Source organism: Eucalyptus grandis, chromosome 3 (assembly GCF_016545825.1).
Source record: "Eucalyptus grandis isolate ANBG69807.140 chromosome 3, ASM1654582v1, whole genome shotgun sequence".
Lineage (NCBI taxonomy): Eukaryota > Viridiplantae > Streptophyta > Magnoliopsida > Myrtales > Myrtaceae > Eucalyptus > Eucalyptus grandis.
In genome coordinates, this window is record NC_052614.1 from 21,537,195 (window position 1) to 21,558,057 (window position 20,863).

At 33.9% G+C, this 20,863-nt stretch overlaps 1 protein-coding gene across 1 annotated transcript; it reads right to left on the reverse strand.

Moving 5' to 3' along the window:
* Window positions 1-9,549: 9,549 nt before the first annotated feature.
* Window positions 9,550-20,091, reverse strand: LOC104439298 (disease resistance protein RPV1). The gene is made up of 9 exons (XM_039309442.1): window positions 19,844-20,091; window positions 19,661-19,761; window positions 18,824-19,181; window positions 18,036-18,604; window positions 17,334-17,903; window positions 16,951-17,227; window positions 16,147-16,551; window positions 11,462-11,553; window positions 9,550-10,477 (listed from the first exon to the last, which is right to left on the reverse strand). Exons 3-9 carry the CDS (start codon window positions 19,082-19,084, stop codon window positions 9,550-9,552), a joined length of 3,102 nt encoding a protein of 1,033 aa, XP_039165376.1. The 5' UTR covers window positions 19,085-19,181; window positions 19,661-19,761; window positions 19,844-20,091.
* Window positions 20,092-20,863: the final 772 nt, after the last annotated feature.

The following is a 20,863-nucleotide window of genomic DNA, read 5'->3' on the forward strand; positions in this document are numbered from 1 at the left end:
TTTTTATCATTGATTTGTTCCACTTCATAAGACTGAAGTGTGCCAACTAATTCTTCTACGGAGAGCAGCATGCTCATTTGTATTTCCCTTATTGAAGTCTTAACGTGATTCCAGTCTTTGGAAAGTCCACGCAGCAATTTATTAACTTTCATGGATCTTGAGATTGGTTGTCCCTGATACTCTAGACCATTTACAATTTCAGTGAAGCAACTAAACATATCAGTGATTGATTCTCCTAACTTTATCTTGAAGGCTTCATACTGTCTGAGTAAAATATTGATCATTGTTTCTTTCACTTGATTAATTTCTTCATAGGTAATGTGCAGTCTATCCCAGACTTCTTTGGCTGTTTCACAAGAAAATATTCTATTGTATTTAGTAGGAGATAACGTACAATATAAAGAATAAATCGCTTTTGTGTCAAGAGCTTGTCTCTTGGTTATCTCTTCTTGAGTTGTCTCGCCAACTTCTGCAAGTTCTTTTCCCCTCTTTGAGACTGATGTAGCTTTAGGAATGATTCTTTTTTCTACCACATCTCATTCCAGAGGATCTTTCGATCTTAGAAATGCCTTCATCTTGTTTTTCCGTATGTTGTATTCCTTTCCATTGAAGTAAGAAGGTCTGGTGTTGCTTTGGCCTTCAACCAAACCTGGAGCCAACATACTAGCCATATATCTTTAACTCATAAGTAAAAACACTTCAATTTAATGAGTACACATGCTCTGATACCAATTGAAAAGGCTAGTACGAGCACCTAGAGAGGGGTGAATATGTGATCAAAGAAGTTTTTGTAAATCTTATCAAAACAAATTGACTTCTAAGAATAATAAACTGAAGTCGTGAACAACTATAAACTATTATATAGAGCTGCGATTTAAAGTAAAGAGTTTAGAGATAGAGAATCAAAACACAAGGTTTATAGTGGTTCGGCTTAAACTAAACCTACGTCCACTCTCCCGCATTGACAGCTCACTGGCTGAATTCTATTAAGAATCAAAAGAGATTTTACATTCTCACGTCATTGATTTCACAGTGTAGAGACTTTGCTACACTTCCTCAAGATCTCACAAGTATCTAATCTCTCTTTTGAGTACAATTTTAAGCTCAACAATTGAAACAGCAAAGAACAAGGAGCTTCAGACTTTTGAATTTCTCTATCTTTTCACAAACTCGAATAATAGGGCATAGGGCACGAGTACCAAGGGTTGGGGCCTAACCTCAATGGACTTGGGTAGAATTTTGAGTCCAAGCACAAAAATGTAGTTATATTTTAAAAATTTTAATTTTTAAAGAAAAAAAATCATTTTTCAAAAAAAAAAAATGAAGACTAGATTTTTCGTTGACTATGAAAATATTTTTCATGGGCTCATTTTCTTAAGCAAATCAATAGTCAGAAAATGAGGAACATATTTTCCTAGAAAATGTTATTCGTGAAAACAATTGGAGCCTTAGTAATATTTCATTTTAGAATCGCATAACAAAAACAATGAGGTCATGTTTTGATAATGAATAGCATGTTAGGGTTAGATTAGTTTGTTGTCTTAGGCTGCATTTGTTTTACAGAAAATGAATGATATAAAAAATATTTTCCTAAAATAATTAGTTGTATCACTTGAAATAATTAGTCAATAAAAAATATTTTTATTATCGACAACAATTTATATCTAAATATTTTCATACACGTCGTCCGTTCATTTTATAAGCATTGTAATCGATTTTTTTTTTAGAAAATGTATCATTTATTGTCTGTTAAACAAACGCTCCCTTAATATGGCATCATTAATTTATTCTAGGATGATAGCATCACTTCAATAGAATCGCATGCATGATTAGATTAGGGTTTAGCTCATAGGGTCATGTCCTAGGGTTTAACAATATGGCGGTGTATATAATTTGTCCGACGCCCTATCATTTCTGCATCCCACTATTAAGTACTTTTATCTTGTTCGGATTATGGGGTTACGTGAATGTTAATTGTTCCTGTGCAAAATTGCAATGCTTGCTCATTTAGATGAATATGCCTAGGAATAAAAGAAAATGAGCAAGATTGCATGTTCAAAACATTTTTGAAATAAAGAGATAATATATCAAGTTAGACATAAATAATTCCCGTTCCTATAATTTTGAGTTCTTGGAAAACAAGCTCTTGCATTTCAGTCAACTTCTAACCAGCCTTAAATATGTTAGTGACGATTCCAAAAGAAAGAGCAAAATTTTCATAACTAATTGATTCAATTAATGTCATGATTGGTAGGATTTGGGAGAGTTCAAATCAAGCGTGAGCATCACCTTGTGAGAGAAACCTTACATGGACTTGGTAATTTATCAGCTCATCTCAAGGCAAGATTTCTAAAACTTGCTTGGCCGACCACCCTCGAGCGGGTCGGGATAATGAGCATACAACATCACATTTCTTCCCACCCCGTCTGGCGATCCATTCAAGCAAAATCAAAGAACTGACCAATTTCACTCCATTTTTTCACTCCATTAAAAGAGAGATATAAATGTATGAAATTGACTCTCTTTATCTGTGAACCGTTGGTACGGGCTTTGCGTAAATTCAACCTCAATTTCATTCACCAACCACTTGAAAAATATTATGCTCAGTTGAAGCAAGAGAACTGGTGCCTCACTAACAGTACATACACAGTGTTCGCAACATTTATTTCCCTACTGAGTTTGCACTTGAAAACCACATGTTCGACAAAGAAGAGAAAGCACGGAGATCTTACAAGCTACCTAGACTTGAAATTATGACATAAACCAAGCCAACATACGTATTAAAATATTCAATGTTTAAATATTCTAGGAGTCAACGTGGCACCTGGAAGTTCTGTGATGTGAGTTCCACGAATGTCCAAGATCCTCAAATTCTGCAGCTTCTCAATGCTTTGAGGTAATTCCGCAATTGATGTTGACTTCAAGTCCAGCTCAGTCAATGATATCAACTTTCCGATCGAGTCGGTGATCTCTTTCAACAAATGACATCCTCATAATAACAAGCGTTGTAGAGACATTAGAGAGTCTATGGAATCTGGAAGTTGAGCAAGTTTATTGCATTTTCTTAGATCAAGGAGAGACAATGTTAGATTGCCTATGGAGCTGTGTATGTGGGCCAACAATGCACAATTAAAGGCATTAAGGGTTTCGAGCTTCTTCAAAGAACCAATTGATTTAGGTAATTATTCAATCCCTGAATAAGACAAGTCCAACTGAATCAATGACGTGGGAGCCCATGGACTCTGGAAAATTTCTAGTCCCTGAATGAGATAGGTCCAATTGAGTTAACAACCCAAGAGAGCCCATGGAGTGTGGTAATTCTTCAAGATATGAATAAGATAGGTCCAATTGAGTTAACGACTTAAGGGAGTTCATGGATTCAGGTAATTTATCAATCTCTGAATGAGATAGGTCTAGCTGAGTTAACGACTTAAGTGAGCCCATGGATTCAGGAAGTTGAGCAAGTCGTGGACACCACGAGGCACATAAAATCTCCATCTTCATCAAATCACCCTTTGATATTGGAATCTCTCGTATAGCTGTGTCATTTATGAGAAGCTCCTCAATTGTTCCATTCTACCTATTCCTATCGGTAGTTCCTCCAGTCTCCTACAACCGTTGACATTAAAAGAGATAAGGGACTTGATGTGCATGATGGAATGATGAATCGTTTCCAGATTCTCACATTCTTCAAGAATCAAAATCTCCTTGCTTTCGAAGGCAGACAAGTCAAAAGTGCTTCTCAAAGAAAGACAACCCGTAAGGTTGAGAACTTTGAGCTGGGTTGCTATCTGAAGAAAAAAAAGAGATACCTCAATGAGATTTTCCACTACTCTTTGTTTTTTTAGACTTTTTAAAATTCCTCAGAAAAACCCACGCTCCACTACTCCTTATCTTATGCTAAAATTGCTATGATGCTCCACTACTTCACATTTGTTTTATTTAAATGTTTCTTAAGTAGTAGTGTTTGGCTATGTCACCGACACATAAATGTCTATCACAAAAAGAATGTTACGGACATAAAAGTGCCCTCTAGCACTCACAAAAATAACATATAGTTCACCCTCACAAAATTAATTATAAAGCAATGCACTTATTTTGAAGTAGCGTTAACTTTTGTTTCTAATATAAATTATTCTAACTATTCAAATAGTATTTCATGTAAAAAGCAGTTAGAGCATTTGTGTGATAGTAACCAAATGATAGGTAAATAGTCGTAACTTTTCATTTCCCATTAAAGAAGATAGATATAGATATATAACAAGAATCGTTAAAAGTCATACTTTTACCTAGGAGAAATTAGCCTAGAAGCCAAAAAACAATTTAGATAAAAAAAAAAATCACGATAGGCAAAATACTGTAATTATATTTTTAATAGATGTTAATTAATATTGTTTAAAAAGTTCTTTTTAGTATGTCCAATATTAAGCATGACTGGTTGTTAAGGTATTATCAATTTAAGATGTTAAGGTGCACAAGCTTCTGGTATATTTAGATGCCTATAAGCTCCTCCTGTATTTAGAGGAAGATTCTTAATTTGAGCAAGAATATTAAACATTTCTGAATAAAAGAAAGGAGAACTTGGTGCGATTGGGACTTCAACAAAATGTGATTATTAACAAGAGATATGTCCTTTCTTCATCTTACCTTTAGTGGATCCCATCCTCCCCAATCATCTGAAATCTCACTCCATGATAGATTGAGCACAGCTAATTTTTTTGGATGAAAATTGGTTGCTTCGAAATTCGAGAGACAACGAAGCCATCTTAATTGAGGAAGTAAATTTTGAAAATCTCCGATGAAATTCACACCACACACTTGAAGGTACCTCAAGTGGGCTAGTTCTTTAAATTGTTCACCTGTGTAGCTTCTTTTGTAGCCATATTCGTCAAGACGAAGGGCCTCAATCTTACAAGTGCTCTACAATTAGGAAAAATAGGAGACCATAAGATTTGAATGATGACATGAGACCAACTACATATAAGAAAAGATATATTGATTTCATTTACTGATATACTATTATCGTGCAGGCTTCTCCCTTTCAACTTTTCGAAGCGGCAGATTTTGATTGCATAATTAAATATCTCATTTGTATAAAAATGTAAGGCTAAGGAGGGTGTTTCGTGACTTATTCTCTTCCAATTATGCCCTTCACAATTTACACATTTTGAATTTCCAAAAAAAAAAATAGAATAGAATGTCTCTCTCCATGCACACACCACTCCAAATATATCTATTAAAATTCATGTCCTTTATATGCGAAACAATGCAACTCTAACTCATATCCTTAATACGCAAAACAAGACGACCCTTACAATGCAAATATATCTATCAAACTTGCCATCAAGGCATCCATCAAAATTAGAGAATCCCCATGGTAATAGCTAAGTGAAACAAGAATGTCATCCAAAAAGTACGCACATGTTTACATTCCTTTTTGTCATGTTTTTCCTCTATGAGTGATTTTCATTGTACTTGAAGGAAAAACCAATCATCGATCAAACATTATATAATTAATTTTTACTCCTCTTTTCGTCACTGCAGATGGTTGATGTTCTCTTCTCATGCGTTGTGAAATAGCAGTCATTGATATGTTTGATCAATTTGCCCATAGATTGATGAGATCTTGCTAATAGACACATTGGCTAAGAAGATCGACTAAATTGGATGTTTAAAGAGCTCAATTGTTATGTTTGGAGGATACAATTTCTCCTTCAAACTTGTATTCTTTCAGATGAGACGCTACTTACTTTTCCTTCAAAAGTTCCTTGTAAATTTATAGTGTTTTTTCAATAACTTCATAGATAACTTTCTTTTAGTTCTAATCAATGTTCTATATTGTTGATTAGATTTCCATTTGTGCAAAAATTTGCTTGCTGAAAAGCATCGATATAATATTTTTCAGTAATATTGCTACTTCATTATATTTTGCATCTCAATGTTTATATGTGGTACTTGTCAATTAAAGATGCTCTTGACATTTGCGCGTGCTTGTGTGATGCTTGAACAAATCATCCATATGTCATAAGTGCTTTTAGTTACGTCCATATTAACTTTAACACTAATAATGAAAACTCGTCGTCATATAAAATTCAAAACATTTTTTTTTTTACATGACAACAAATGTTAAATTTAAAAATATTTGAGTGAGCCATTGCTTTGAATTTATCCACGTCTTATTGATATTATGCAGATTAACCTCATTAACAAAATTTGATCCGTCACTTTTTCGAGTAATTTATGAGATGATGGACAACATTCTCATATATATTTAATTAAAAAAATTACATTTGCTTAAATTTAAGTAATACAGGTGATAAGAGCTATCTCTAACTGTGTATATAATCATATTCTAATATAACGTTGTTGATAATTGTTATTATATGAATACATGGTCCTCAAACTTATGTGATAATCATTTAAAAAAATAGAAAAATCGAAAGTATTCTTATCCTGAATTTGATTGTTGAATTGAAAATTATATTGTAATATATTATGTTAATATTACTTTGATATCGGCAGATGGTTGTAAATTTGTTTTCTATTTTTCTCACTATTGTTCTCTCATAAATTTATAAAACCATTGTAAATGTAAGGTTACCCGATCACTAAAATATAAACTCCGATGATTCTCCATAAAAGAAATTTGTGTATACATGTTTAGTAAATATGTTGTTAAAAATTTTAGTTGCGATAATTCTTTGACATTGAAAGGTTCGTCATCATGTGATTGAAGATGTATGTTTTTTAATATATGTTCTAAAAGTAAATTACAAATTATTATCGAGACCATATCATTGCAAATGTATAGTCTTGCAAAAATATAATATAATGTGGTAGATAAATCGATAATTTCACCACTAAATATTCTTAACTTTTTACAGAAATCGTGACCTGGAAATTAATTTTTAGATATATCTTTATACACATAGACAACATAATAACAATTCTTCCAAAAATTTTAGTGATCATGAATATTTCTAGGGAAGTTTTCATTATTCTTTTAAGACGAAGTCATTTAGTTTTGTGGTCTTGGTCAAAGTTATGATGATTCTTCTACTACAATCTTGATCGATTTATTTATATTAATAATGATCGTCCTACGTGATACTGTTAACATCAACGTCAATAATTTCTAATCAAATTGATATATTATTTAAAAATTATTGTTAAATTGATCAAATTAAGATGTTTATAATTAAAATTTTATTTTGATAATTTTTTACCGATATTACATTATATTTTCATTGTCATGTCAAATCCGTTTGTTTAGTATTAGTTGGCGTTGGAGCTTGCTCTTTTTCTTTGCCGTGGGCCCCATCTCATTTTATTATTGGGGTGACAAATCCAAGCGATCCCTCTTTCTCTCCCTTCACTCTCTCTCCTCCGAGAACAGCAGAGTCTCTCACCTACCATCACATCATCATTATCAGGCCGACATACTCTCTCTCTCTTTTTTTCCATCATAAGGCCGATATTCCTTTTCACGAGCCCAATTTCTTTCAAGTTTCTTCTTCGTGCTCGTCACATGGCTCTGAGTCTCTGACTATGTAGACGACATCCGTTCACCTACTTTTTAACTTTTGCATAAATAAAATAAGGTTCTCTGACAAAATATTCCTGAAGAATCACCTCTCATAATAACACATGAGATTCTGGATAATTAGAAAAATCTCCTTTGCAAACGTTGGATTTGCTTCATTCTCCAAAAAAATGGTCCACATGAGCGCTTCCCCGTCATATATGCACTATTCACCATGGAGTATTTATTTTCATTTTTTCACCTCAATGACTTGGTTTATATTATCATTAATTATATTTGACCTCTCACATTTTCTCGAAACCGTGCCTTTGTGTTAAAAAGCAAAAAATTGTGCACATTTTTTACAACCTTATTTCCTTATTGATAACTATTAGGAGATGAGCACGGGACAGTTGGCGTAGTTTGAATGTCAAACCAAACCAAACTGTATAAGTAAAATTTGACGAAAAATGAAACAATTAAATCGTATCATAGTCAAGAATTAACCAAGCCAAACCATTTTTTGGGGATTGATTCGGTTTAGTTGTTGTTTCTTCTTTCATCTTTTTCTCTTTACCTATTGTAACTTCATTGAAAACACAAAAAAAAAAAAAAAAACAAAACAAATTCTATACTCACAACAAGTCATAAATTTCACACAAAATAAAAAATGAAACCTATTTCGATAGGCTACTTCACATATAAATGGCAGAATTAATTGACAAAATGAATAATTTATACAATAAGATTTTGCAATTTGATTTGGTTTCCCAAAAGTTGAAACCAAACCAAACCTCATAAAATCGAGATATGACTTGAGGAAATTAAAATTGACTTAGCTGACCAAAAGATTCTTTACGAGTTTTGAAGTATTTAGAGTTAATATGGAGATCATAAGATTGGACTAGACATCAACAACAATGGTAATACATAGCTTCCAAACTAGAGAGAAATGGCTTTGTTAGAAATTTTTGAAACATTTGCTTCCGAATCGTGAACAGGACATGCTGTGGCGACAAGTCGAGGATTATTATTAGGAAGTTCTTGCTCAGAGCACCAGTTAGCCAACCCACACCTAATAAGTGGATTTATTGATTGTGCACCATATGAAAAAAAAAGAAAAAGAAAAAGTGCTTTGAAAATGACACGTGGATGTCTAAATTAATTAATAAGGGCGCTTCGATAAAATCCTTATTACAAAAATATACACTTTAAATATTTGAATTTGAGCCCATTTTTCATAAAAAGCAAATATGCAACTTCAGAGCAGATGCAACTTTCAAATTATAGTCAATAAAGTTAATGGCTTTAAAAATAGGGTTAATATTATGAAGAATCTCAAACTGGCTCACATATAACAAATTTACCCTAAGCCAAAAACTTCAAACTAGCATATTTGTGATAAATTTATTCTAAACAAATTTTTTGACCACCAAAAACCTCAAATTGATATATCTATGATAAATTTATCCAAAATTAATTTTTTGACCGCTAAAATCTCAAAATTGATACATTCATGATATGAAAATCACAAGTAGTAAACATGTGATAAAACGAGAGTAAAACCCTAAATTAGCACACCCGTCAATTGCAAGTATCATTTAACTCAGCAATTTAATAGTACATCTAATACAAACTAATGAATGATAAATTTGTGACAAGCATACCGGTTTAGGGTTTTGGTGGTTAAAAATTAGTTTAAGATAAATTTATAACGAGTATATTAATTTAAATTTTTTATGAATGTATGATATTGACTTTCTCTTTATCTGTGAACCATTGGTACGGGCTTTGCGTAAACTCAACCTCAATTTCATTCACCAACCACCTGAAAAATATTATGCTTGGTTGAAGCAACAAACTGTGCCGCACTAACAGTACATACACAGTGTTCGCAACATTTATTTCCCTACTGAGTTTGCACTTGAAAGCCACATGTTCGACGAAGAAGAGAAAGCAGGAGATCTTACAGGCTACCTAGACGTGAAATTATGACATAAGCCAAGCCAACATACGTATTATAATATTCAATGTTTAAATATTCTAGAGTCAACATGGCACCTGGAAGTTCTCATTATGTGGGTTCCACGAATGTCCAAGATCCTCAAATTTTGCAATTTCTCAATGCTTTGAGGTAATTCCACAATTGATGTAGATTTCAAGTCTAGCTCAGTCAATGATACCAACTTTCCAATCGAGTCGGGAATCTCTTTCAACAAGAGACATCCTCGTAATAACAAGTGTTGTAGAGACACTAGGGAGTCTATGGAGTCTGGAAGTTTAGCAAGTTTATGGCATTTCCTTAGGTCAAGGAGAGACAAAAATGTTAGATTGCCTATGGAGCTGTGTATGTGGGCCAACAATGCACAATTAAAGGCATTGAGGGTTTCGAGCTTCTTCAAAGAACCAATCGGTTCAGGTAATTCTTCAATCCCTGAATAAGACAAGTCCAACTGAATCAATGACACGAGGGAGCCCATGGACTCTGGAAATTTTCTAATCCCTGAATGAGATAGGTCCAATTGAGTTAACAACCCAAGAGAGCCCATGGAGTGTGGTAATTCTTCAAGATATGAATAAGATAGGTCCAACTGAGTTAACGACTCAAGGGAGTCCATGGATTCAGGTAATTTATCAATCTCTGAATGAGATAGGTCTAGCTGAGTTAACAACTTAAGTGAGCCTATGGATTCAGGAAGTTGAGCAAGTTGTGGACACCATGAGGCACATAAAATCTCCAGCTTCATCAAATCACCTTTTGATATTGGAATCTCTCGTATAGCCGTATCATTTATGAGAAGCTCCCTCAATTGTTCCATTCTACCTATTCCTATCGGTAGTTCCTCCAATCTCCTACAACCGTTGACATTCAAAGAGATAAGGGACTTGATGAGCATGATAGAATGATGAATCATTTCTAGATTCTCACATTCTTCAAGAATCAAAATCTCCAAGCTTTCGAAAGCAGACAAGTCGAGTGCTTCTTAAAGAAAGACAACCTGTAAGGTTGAGAACTTTGAGCTGGGTTGCCATCGAAGAAAGAAAGAGATAGCTCAATGAGATTTTCCACTACTCTTTGTTCTTTTAGACTTTTTAAATTTCCTTGGAAAAACCCACGCTCCACTACCCCTTATCTTATGCTACCATTGCTATGATGCTCCACTACTTCACATTTGTTTTATTTAAATGTTTCTTAAGTAGTAGTGTTTGGCTATGTCACCAACACATAAATGTCTATTACAAAAACAATGTTACCGACATAAAAGTGCCCTCTAGTACTCACAAAAATAACATATAGTTCACCCTCATAAAAGTGCCCTCTACAAATGCTCTAACTACTCTTTACATGAAATACTATTTGAATAGTTAGAATAATTTATATTAGAAACAAAAGTTAACGATAGGTAAATAGTTGAAACTTTTCATTTGCCATTAAAGAAGATAGATATAGGTATATAACAAGAATCGTTAAAAAGTCAAAAACAATTTAGATTAAAAAAAATCATGATAGGCAAAATACTATAATTATGTTTTTAATAGATGTTAATTAATTTAGCTTAAAAGTTCTTTTTAGTATCCGTACATGGCTTAAATATATTTAGATGCCTATAAGTTCCTCTTTGTATTTAGAGGAAGATTCTTAATTTGAGGAAGAATATTAAACCTTTTCTGAATGAAAGAAAGGAGAACTTGGTGCGATTGGGACTTCGACAAAATGTATAGAGATATGTCATTTCTTCATCTTACCTTCAGTGGATCCCATCCTCCCCAATCCTCTGAAATCTCACTCCACGATAGATTGAGCACGACTAATTTTTTTGGATGAAAATTGGTCGCTTCAAAATTCGGGAGGGACAACGCTCCCATTGAAGCCATCTTAATTGAGGAAGTAAATTTTGAAAATCTCCAATGAAATTCCCACCACACACTTGAAGGTACCTCAAGTGGGCTAGTTCTTTAAATTGTTCACCATTGTAGCTTTTTTTGTAGCCATATTCGGCAAAACGAAGGGCCTCAATCTTACAAGTGCCCTACAATTAGGGAAACAAGAGGAGACAGTAAGATTGAATGATGACATAAGACCAACTGCATATAAGAAAAGACATACTGATTTCATTTACTGATATACTATTATCGTGCAGGCTTCTCCCTTCCAACTTGGTGAAGCGGTAGATTTTGATTGCATATTAAATATCTTATCTGTATAAAAATGTAAAGCTAAGGAGGGTGTTTCGTGACTTATTCTCTTCCAATTATGCCCTTCACAATTTACACATTTTGAATTCAAAAAAAAAAAAAAAAGATTGGAATGTCTCTCTCCATGCACACACTACTCCAAATATATCTATTATCCTTGATGTGCGAAACAATGCAACTCTAACTCATATCCTTAATACGAAAAACAAGACAACTCTTACAATTTAAATGTATCTATCAAACTTACCATCAAGGCATCCATCAAAATTAGAGAATCCCCATGGTAATAGCTAAGTGAAACAAGAATGTCATCCAAAAGTACGCACATGTTTACATTCCTTTTTTTGTCATGTTTTTCCTCTATGAGTGATTTTCTTTGTACTTGAAAGAAAAAACCAATCATCGATCAAACGTTATATAATTAATTTTTACCTCTTTTCGTCACTGCAGATGGTTGATGTTCTCTTCTCATGCGTTGTGAAATAGCAGTCATTGATATGTTTGATCAATTTGCCCATAGATTGATGAGATCTTGCTAATAGACACATTGGCTATGAAGATCGACTAAATTGGATGTTTAAAGAGCTCAATTGTTATGTTTGGAGGATACAATTTCTCCTTCAAACTTGTATTCTTTCAGATGAGACGCTACTTACTTTTCCTTCAAAAGTTCCTTGTAAATTTATAGTGTTTTTTCAATAACTTCATAGATAACTTTCCTTTAGTTCTAATCAATGTTCTATATTGTTGATTAGATTTCCATTTGTGCAAAAATTTGCTTGCTGAAAAGCATTGATATAATATTTTTCAGTAATATTGCTACTTCATTATATTTTGCATCTCAATGTTTATATGCGGTACTTGTCAATTAAAGATGCTCTTGACATTTGCGCGTGCTTGTGTGATGCTTGAACAAATCATCCATATGTCATAAGTGCTTTTAGTTACGTCCATATTAACTTTAACACTAATAATGAAAACTCGTCGTCATATAAAATTCAAAACATTTTTTTCTTTACATGACAACAAAAGTTAAATTCAAAATATTTGAGTGAGCCATTGCTTTGAATTTATCCACGTCTTATTGATATTATGCAGATTAATCTCATAAACAAAATTTGATCCATCACTTTTTCGAGTAATTTATGAGATGATGGACAACATTCTCATATATATTTAATTAAAAAAATTACATTGGCTTAAATTTAAGTATTACAGGTGATAAGAGCTATCTCTAACTGTGTATATAATCATATTCTAATATAACGTTGTTAATAATTGTTATTATATGAATACATGGTCCTCAAACTTATGTGATAATCATTTAAAAAAAATAGAAAAATTGAAAGTATTCTTATGCTGTTAACATAGTAAGTAGATATTTATCATGCCCGGCAAAGTTCATTGGCAAGCTGTGAAGTTGATTTTGAAATATTTGAAAGGTACTTCTGATTTTAGTTTAGAGTTTGGGAAAACTAGTGACAGTCATACTAAACAAATTAATTCTGATTATGCTGGTGACCTTGATATAAGGAAGTCTTTGATTGGGTGTATCTTTACTATTGAAGGCTGTACAATAAGTTGGAAAGCTACTTTACAATATACAATTGCTTTATCTACTATAAAAGCAAGGTATATAGTTATTGCAAAAGCAATTAAAGAGGCCATATGGTCAAGAGATTTATTTGAGGAGCTCAGTGTGGATTATGGTGTGACTATTGTCCATTGTGATAGTCAAAATGTTATATAGTTTACTAAAGATCAAATATATCATGAGCGAACAAAGCACATCGATGTTTGGAATTATTATATTCAAGACATTCTTGTCGATGGCTAAGATTGGTACAGAAAACAATCTAGTTGATATGTTGACAAAGCCCTTGCCGCTGCCAAATTCAAGCATCACTTGGATTTGGTTAATATTTGTGATGCTTGGATTTGGTTAATATTTGCCGCAACTGAGTTTTACTCTAGTGGGAGGAGAAGATTTTGTTACTTATGTAAAATTCAAGCCAAGATGGAGATTTGTTGAGATGTCTTGAATTATTTATGGGTTTGGGCCAATGTTAGGGCTTAAGAGCAATATAAATATTATTTTTCTCAAGTTATTACCTTAAGAATTTAAAACGGAAAGAGTCTTAGATTTTTTAACCACCTTTTGTAATAATTGAATTTTTATAGTGGATTTTACTTTTCTCTTTCCATGATTCTTCTCAATTTTAATTTCATTATTGTTTCCACAGTTTTAAGAATATGGATGATTGAAATCTTGAGATTTAAAAGCTTTTGAGTGTTAAAATATCTAAGTAAAATATTTATGGCTCTATCAATCCAGTTTATTGTAAAATTTCAACTTTTTTTCTTCTAATGTCTTATTTTAATCCGGAGGTCTTACCACAAAACTAAGACTTTTAGTTGTACACATATTAAATTTTAGTTATATATATATAATTTCTGGATATTTCATTTATTATGTGCAATGGGCTCACATGTGACCAATAAGTAACGTTAAAATAATTTTTTACCAAATAATAATATCAAAAAGATCAATATCATATTGGACTCAAATTTGACAAATACAGAATATTAAAAGATCAATAAAAACATATCCATCATCATAAAAAAAAATTATATAACATGAATATAATGAAATTAGCCGTCATAGAAGAAAAAAAGTACATTTTTAAAGAGTTCTGTTGCATCAATACATATATTTGAATAATGAATATAACGAAATGTATGATAAGTAATAGCTGTTATCATTGAAAAGTTGTGTTGATACTCATTATGAGAAAATATTTTTTTCATTTTACAAAAGTGATGATAACAGATTGATAAAAATTATGTAATATGATAGCATATATTTAACAAATGATGATATAAATTAACTAAATATTTGCTAAATAAGGTACTCACTAAGAATTGAAATCTTGAGATTTAAAAGCTTTTGAGTGTTAAAATATCTAATTAAAATATTTATGGCTCTATCAATCCAGTTTATTGTAAAATTTCAACTTTTTTCTTCTAATGTCTTATTTTAATCCGGAGGTCTTACCACAAAACTATGCCTTTTAGTTGTACACATATTAAATTTTAGTTATATATATATATATATAATTTCTGGATATTTCATTTATTATGTGCAATGGGCTCACATGTGACCAATAAGTAACGTTAAAATAATTTTTTTACCAAATAATAATATCAAAAAGATCAATAAAAAAAACATATCCATCATCATAAAAAAAAATTATATAACATGAATATAATGAAATTAGCCGTCATAGAAGAAAAAAAGTACATTTTTAAAGAGTTCTGTTGCATCAATACATATATTTGAATAATGAATATAACGAAATGTATGATAAGTAATAGCTGTTTCATTGAAAAGTTGTGTTGATACTCATTATGAGAAAATATTTTTCGTTTCACAAAAGTGATGATAACAGATTGATAAAAAATTATGTAATATGATAGCATATATTTAACAAATGATGATATAAATTAACTAAATATTTGCTAAATAAGGTACTCACTAAGAATTGAGAAATGCAGAAATAATTATTATAGCTTGATAGCCTACATTTAACAAATAAATGTTGTCAGGGAATAGAAAATTATCCATCGTCACAAAAGAAACAAAAAATTGTTAGCAAATTCATAGAAATAAAATTATCCACTATTATGAAATGTCTATTGAACGAAAATAGTATATGTTTAGAGGGTTATACTAACAGTGGTGCATATATCATAAATGAATACGAAAGCCACAAGAGTAAATTTGATGATGTTAACTAGCAATTGACGAGAAAGGAATTATTTGCACAAACTGCGAAAAATGAAGGACTACTTTGAGCGAAGAAAGAATAGATGGGGGACCTAATCTGTATTTAATCCAACTCGAAAAATACATGAACCAGGATAGCTAATCATTACAAATGAATTTCAAGTGAGTAAACAGAATTCCATATTCGATCTCATGGATACTTATCAAATTCTGTGGAAAGCATGGTGGTCTCCTTTATCATAGCAAACTCAAAAGAAGTCAATACTTAGTAGAAGAAAATAAAGAAAGAAAAGACATCACAAAAAATCAAAAGAAGAATCCAAACATTTGCATGAAACTAATATGTGGGAAAAGCATGGCCCCCCATAATTTATAGTTGTCAGGTTTTATCCGAAAGCGCTCTTTCAAACATAACGCTTTTTTAGTTTTGTTCTTGCATTGAAGTTACCAAAAGGAGAGTGTTCTAATCACAATCCTCAGTTATGTCCTATAATCAGGCAAGAACAACAATTAATCGTACGAGCTCTTTTATTGGTAGAAGCAGCTAGTTTTGGGGATTCAAAACTAACTATAATCTCAAACAAGAAAGGAAAAATGGAATCACATTCATTGAGTAAGACGAGTAGAGGAAAACACTTACCTTGTTGCTGTCAAGCACATACGCTGCTTCTTCATATTTCCATAATCTGCTACGCTCTTGTGGTTCCTTTGGATTTTCTAGATGAACAATTTTCTGTCCCAGATCTCTCAGTTGATCATGCATCCTTAGCTTGTCATCTTCGTCAATCTCAATTAAAGACATACGACTCAATACTTCAATCCCATTTCTCGGGAAAAAACCGCAGGCATCCCACATATAAGTAGGACTTTGCTTAGATGATCCAATAAGAAAACATGCTATATCCAAAAAAATTTGTTGCTCCATATCATCTAATTCTTCATAACATATCCTCAACATCTCTTGTACTTGCTGATGAGGCACTTCCATTAATTTCTTTGATATATTATTCCATACTCCTCTCGCTCTGTTCATATAAACAAGAACCTATAACTTTAAGAGCCAAGGAAGTCCAGCTGTTATGGATACGATACTATGAGAGAGAATCTCATAACCTTTAATAGGATAATCCTTTTGAAATGCATGTCTACTAAATAAAATCAATGATTCATTCAGAGTCAACTTATTGACTTCGTACTTATGGTCCACCTTAGCCTCATCGAGAAATTTCTTGTTTCGTTGTGACGATGACTATACTTCCTGCTTTAACCCAACTAATGTCTCCAATCAAAGCATTAAAATCAGTAATGGCATCTATATCATCAAGTAGTACAAGAACTTTCTTATTCATAAATTGAGACTTGATGACACTGATTTTGTCAATAGACACGTCGTTTGGACTCCTTAGTATATCGTCAATGAGCTGCCTTTGCAGACATTCAATACCCTTTGTGCAGAGATGTTTCTAATATTTGCCACAAAGCTAAGATGTTTGAAATGACTAGAAAGCTTGTTGTACAGGACCCTTGCAAGAGTTGTTTTACCGACGCCAATATTTCCCCAAATTCCGACAATCCTTGTATCATTAAATTTAACATCTATCCAGCTCGTAATTTGTTCCACACGTTCGTCAATTCCCATCAACTCTTTTATTAGCTGAGAAGTTCCATATAACTCGCTCCTAATTTCTTCGACTATAGTTTTTACCAATGCTCCTTCATACCTGTCATATAACAATCAATTTCAGTATAGAATGGCTAAATTTATATTTTTTTCAAGAAAGATCTATTTGTGGGAAATTAAAAATGTTTTGGTGGAGAATAATGTACCCATTCTCATAGTTCTGTGACTTCCATCCTCTCAAGGAACAGACTGCTCGAAGCGCTTCTTTCCATTCCTCCACAACTTTTTCACCCAAATTATTTTTCCACTTATTAAAAGCATCTCCGTATCTCCCTCCAAGATTTCGCACCTGCCAGACTTCCACTTTGTAAAATATGGGAAACACCTTTTGGTCTCCACTTCTCATGCAATTCAACATCAAAGTCAGCTCACGAAGGCACCATTGGCTGGAAGCATAATTCTCTGAGATAATTGAGATCGCAATCTTTGATTGCATAATGCTGCCGAGAAGCTCCAAACCAATCTGCTCACCATCACGGAGGTCATTGTCTTCCTTGAACACGTGAATTCCTGCATCCTCGAGGATAGTATAGAGATAACTGGTAAAACCTTCACCAGTGTCTTTCCCCCTAAAGCTTAAGAACACTTCACACACCTTTGCTTTCGGCTTTTTGGTTGGGACTTCATTATTGTCTATCGAGCTCATAATCCTTTTGGTTCCATTTAACGCGATCATAACTTCGTTGACAACACTTCTAACCAATTCTCCTTCATGTCTGTTAAATAGCAATAAATGTCAATATAGGACGGCAATATATATATATATATATATATATATATATATATATTCTTTTTATAAAATTTTATTTATGAGAAATTGAATAATGTTTTGGTGGAGAATAATGTACCCAAATTCTTCCGATTTCCATCCTTTCACCGAAGTGACTTCTCGGAGCGCTTCTATCCAGTAATTCACAACCATTTCGCCCATTTTCCTTTTATGTGCATCAATAGCACCTCTAAATCTCCCAGTAAGATATTTCAATTGTGAGGGTTTCACCTTGTAATATATAGGCAACACTAGTTGCCCTCTGCTTCTCCTGCACTCTAATATATGAACTAGCTCCTTAAGGCACCATGCGCTGGAAGCGAAGTTCTCAGAGATAATCACAATCGAGATCTTAGTCTGTGCAATAACGGAAGGAAAATCAAAACCAATCTTTGCACCAACACAGATCTCTTCATCTCTGAACACGTGAACTCCTGCATCGACAAGGCTAGTATAGAGATAATCACCGAAACCCTTACGGGTGTCTCGCCCTCTAAAGTTCATATATACTTCGTAACCTTTTCCTTTCGACTTTTTGGTTCTGCCTCCATAATCACCAATATGTGCAGAGGCGGATAAGGAAAACGCCCCGTAAATTGAATCTTCTAAATGAGTGGGTATTTCCTTTTCCACCTCGAGAGGATTATACTAATTCAAAGAGTAAAAGAGATTGATGAAGCAAAGACTCAAAAGAAAGCAGGAAACAGAAAACAGACATATATATAATCCCAGATCAAAAACTCATCAGAACTCAATTCGGAGCTACTTCGAAAAAAAAAAAAAACTCTCACACAAGTCATCAGAAGAAAATGGAGCAACCAAAGCTGGAAACAGAGGGGAAGAGAAGAGTAAGGAGTCATTGATTACCTGAGGAGTGCTCAAGAGCACTTCGAAGTCATTCCCTTTCTGCTGTTTGTCTCCGCCTTTGTAATGTCCTCCATGCAGGGGGGTCGATGAGGAAGAGGCCCCGGAATTCAGATCTTCTAAATGATTGGGTTCTTTTCTTTTCCACTTTGTTTGGCAATTTAAGTTGAGAGGGAAATGAAGGGAAAAGAAAAGAAAGGAGTTGGACCATAAGGAAGAGAAGGGACTCTTCATTTCCCTTCTTCTTGTTTGGATGTACATCATGCAGTGATTGACAAAAAAAATACCTTTTATTTTCTTTCAAAGTAGGAGATTGATCAAGCAGAGCTCTAGAGGAAAGGCAGATTTCACAGACCCGGATCTGCAAATTGCAGAAATGTATCTCGGAATTTGATTGGGAGCAACATTAATTCAAACAAAGATACAAGAGCTCTCACACACCCTAATCTGGAGAAAATGGAGCAATCAAAGCAGGAAAACAGAGAAGAGGAGCAAGGAGTGACCGACTATTTGAGGAGTGCTAAAAAAAAAAACACTATCCAGCCACTGCTGTTTTCCACCGATCTCGGCCTTCCACGTTTTATTACCAACACACAACACTCTCTACTAATAAAAGAACAGCAGAGCAATTTCGCAGCATTATGTGGAAGGTGCGTGGAATCTAAGCAGAGGCTTCTTGACTTGACTTGCTCATTCTATTAATGAACAAAAAAAAATGAAAGAAAACCAACGAGCAATAGTGTCGCTCGTTGGTCACCATATTCTCCACTGACTAATATAAGGAAGTCATCCGAATTGATGCGTGGTTGGCGCTCTTTATAAGGAAAGACACTTACTTACCCTCCTTGGAAGCGATTTCAAACATCCTCTGGCAAATTTAGAAGGGGCGGAATAACTATATATTTCGGGGAGGTCAGCCGGATGCCTGCAAAGTAGTAGATCTGGCCCGATTTCAGCAGAAAAGCTATGGAAAATGGGGCTTTCAACACCCTCAAGCAAGAAAGTCAGACGAAACCGAGATACCTCAGATTTGGGTAGCTCCAGGACAGGGACCATGAAGATCAACGTCGATGGGTCGATTTGTGCAGGGTCGAGGGAAGGCGCGATATCCTGCATCGTCCGCGACTTCTCAGGCTGCCTTGTGGACGGTTTCACCAAAACAGTTCGGGCGGCTTCCGTTGCTCAGCTGGAAGCCCTAGCTCTGTTAGAAGCTCTGAAGTACATCAAGAAGAAGCAGGTGGGTGTGGTTTCGGTGGGGTCCCGACTGTCAAAAGTCTGGTAAGATCTCTCAAGTGCGCGGGAGACTTTAACTGGGACACACGTGCTGCATGGACAGAGTGCAAAGACCTTCTTCGGAACTTACCGCTGGTGGGCCTTCATTCCTGTCAAAGAACCGAAAATGCCGTTGCGGACTGGGCCGCGGGCGAGCAGAGGAAACAGACATTACCGCCCAATTGACTTTCTTCTCCACCCCAAGCCCTTTGAGTTTGGGCCCTGCTATGTAATGATGCCCCACTCTTGGGAGCTGCTGGATCCTCACCAGTTATGATATAAATAAAATTTCGTTTTTTGACCAAAATATACATACATATATATATATATATATTATATCAAATAAACATGAGATTTTGATAACGCCTACTCTATTTTTGCAGGACGGATGTGCAGAATCAATGTCAGATAAGATTTATTATATCACAAAGGTCCCTTACTTGTGCATGTTAACGCCTAACGATGGTGTCATTTGTATTGGCATAGAGTTGTGAACTTGCGATAAAGAAACTTATTTTATCATAAAATAAGAAGACAACCACCAAATTCATGCGTAGTCACCACTTGTTAAAGATGTTTAAGGTTGATTGATGATTAGATGCGGACGTTTTAGCAAAAAGTGGAATTGGGTGAGAATTTGTATTACAATTTGAAGGGAGTGACAAGCATATTCGGACATTTGATATGTCAGCAGTGGCCAAAGAATCTACAGCATATGGATATGGATTAGCAAGGCAATTGACAATCGGTAGATAGTAAATATCAATGGTT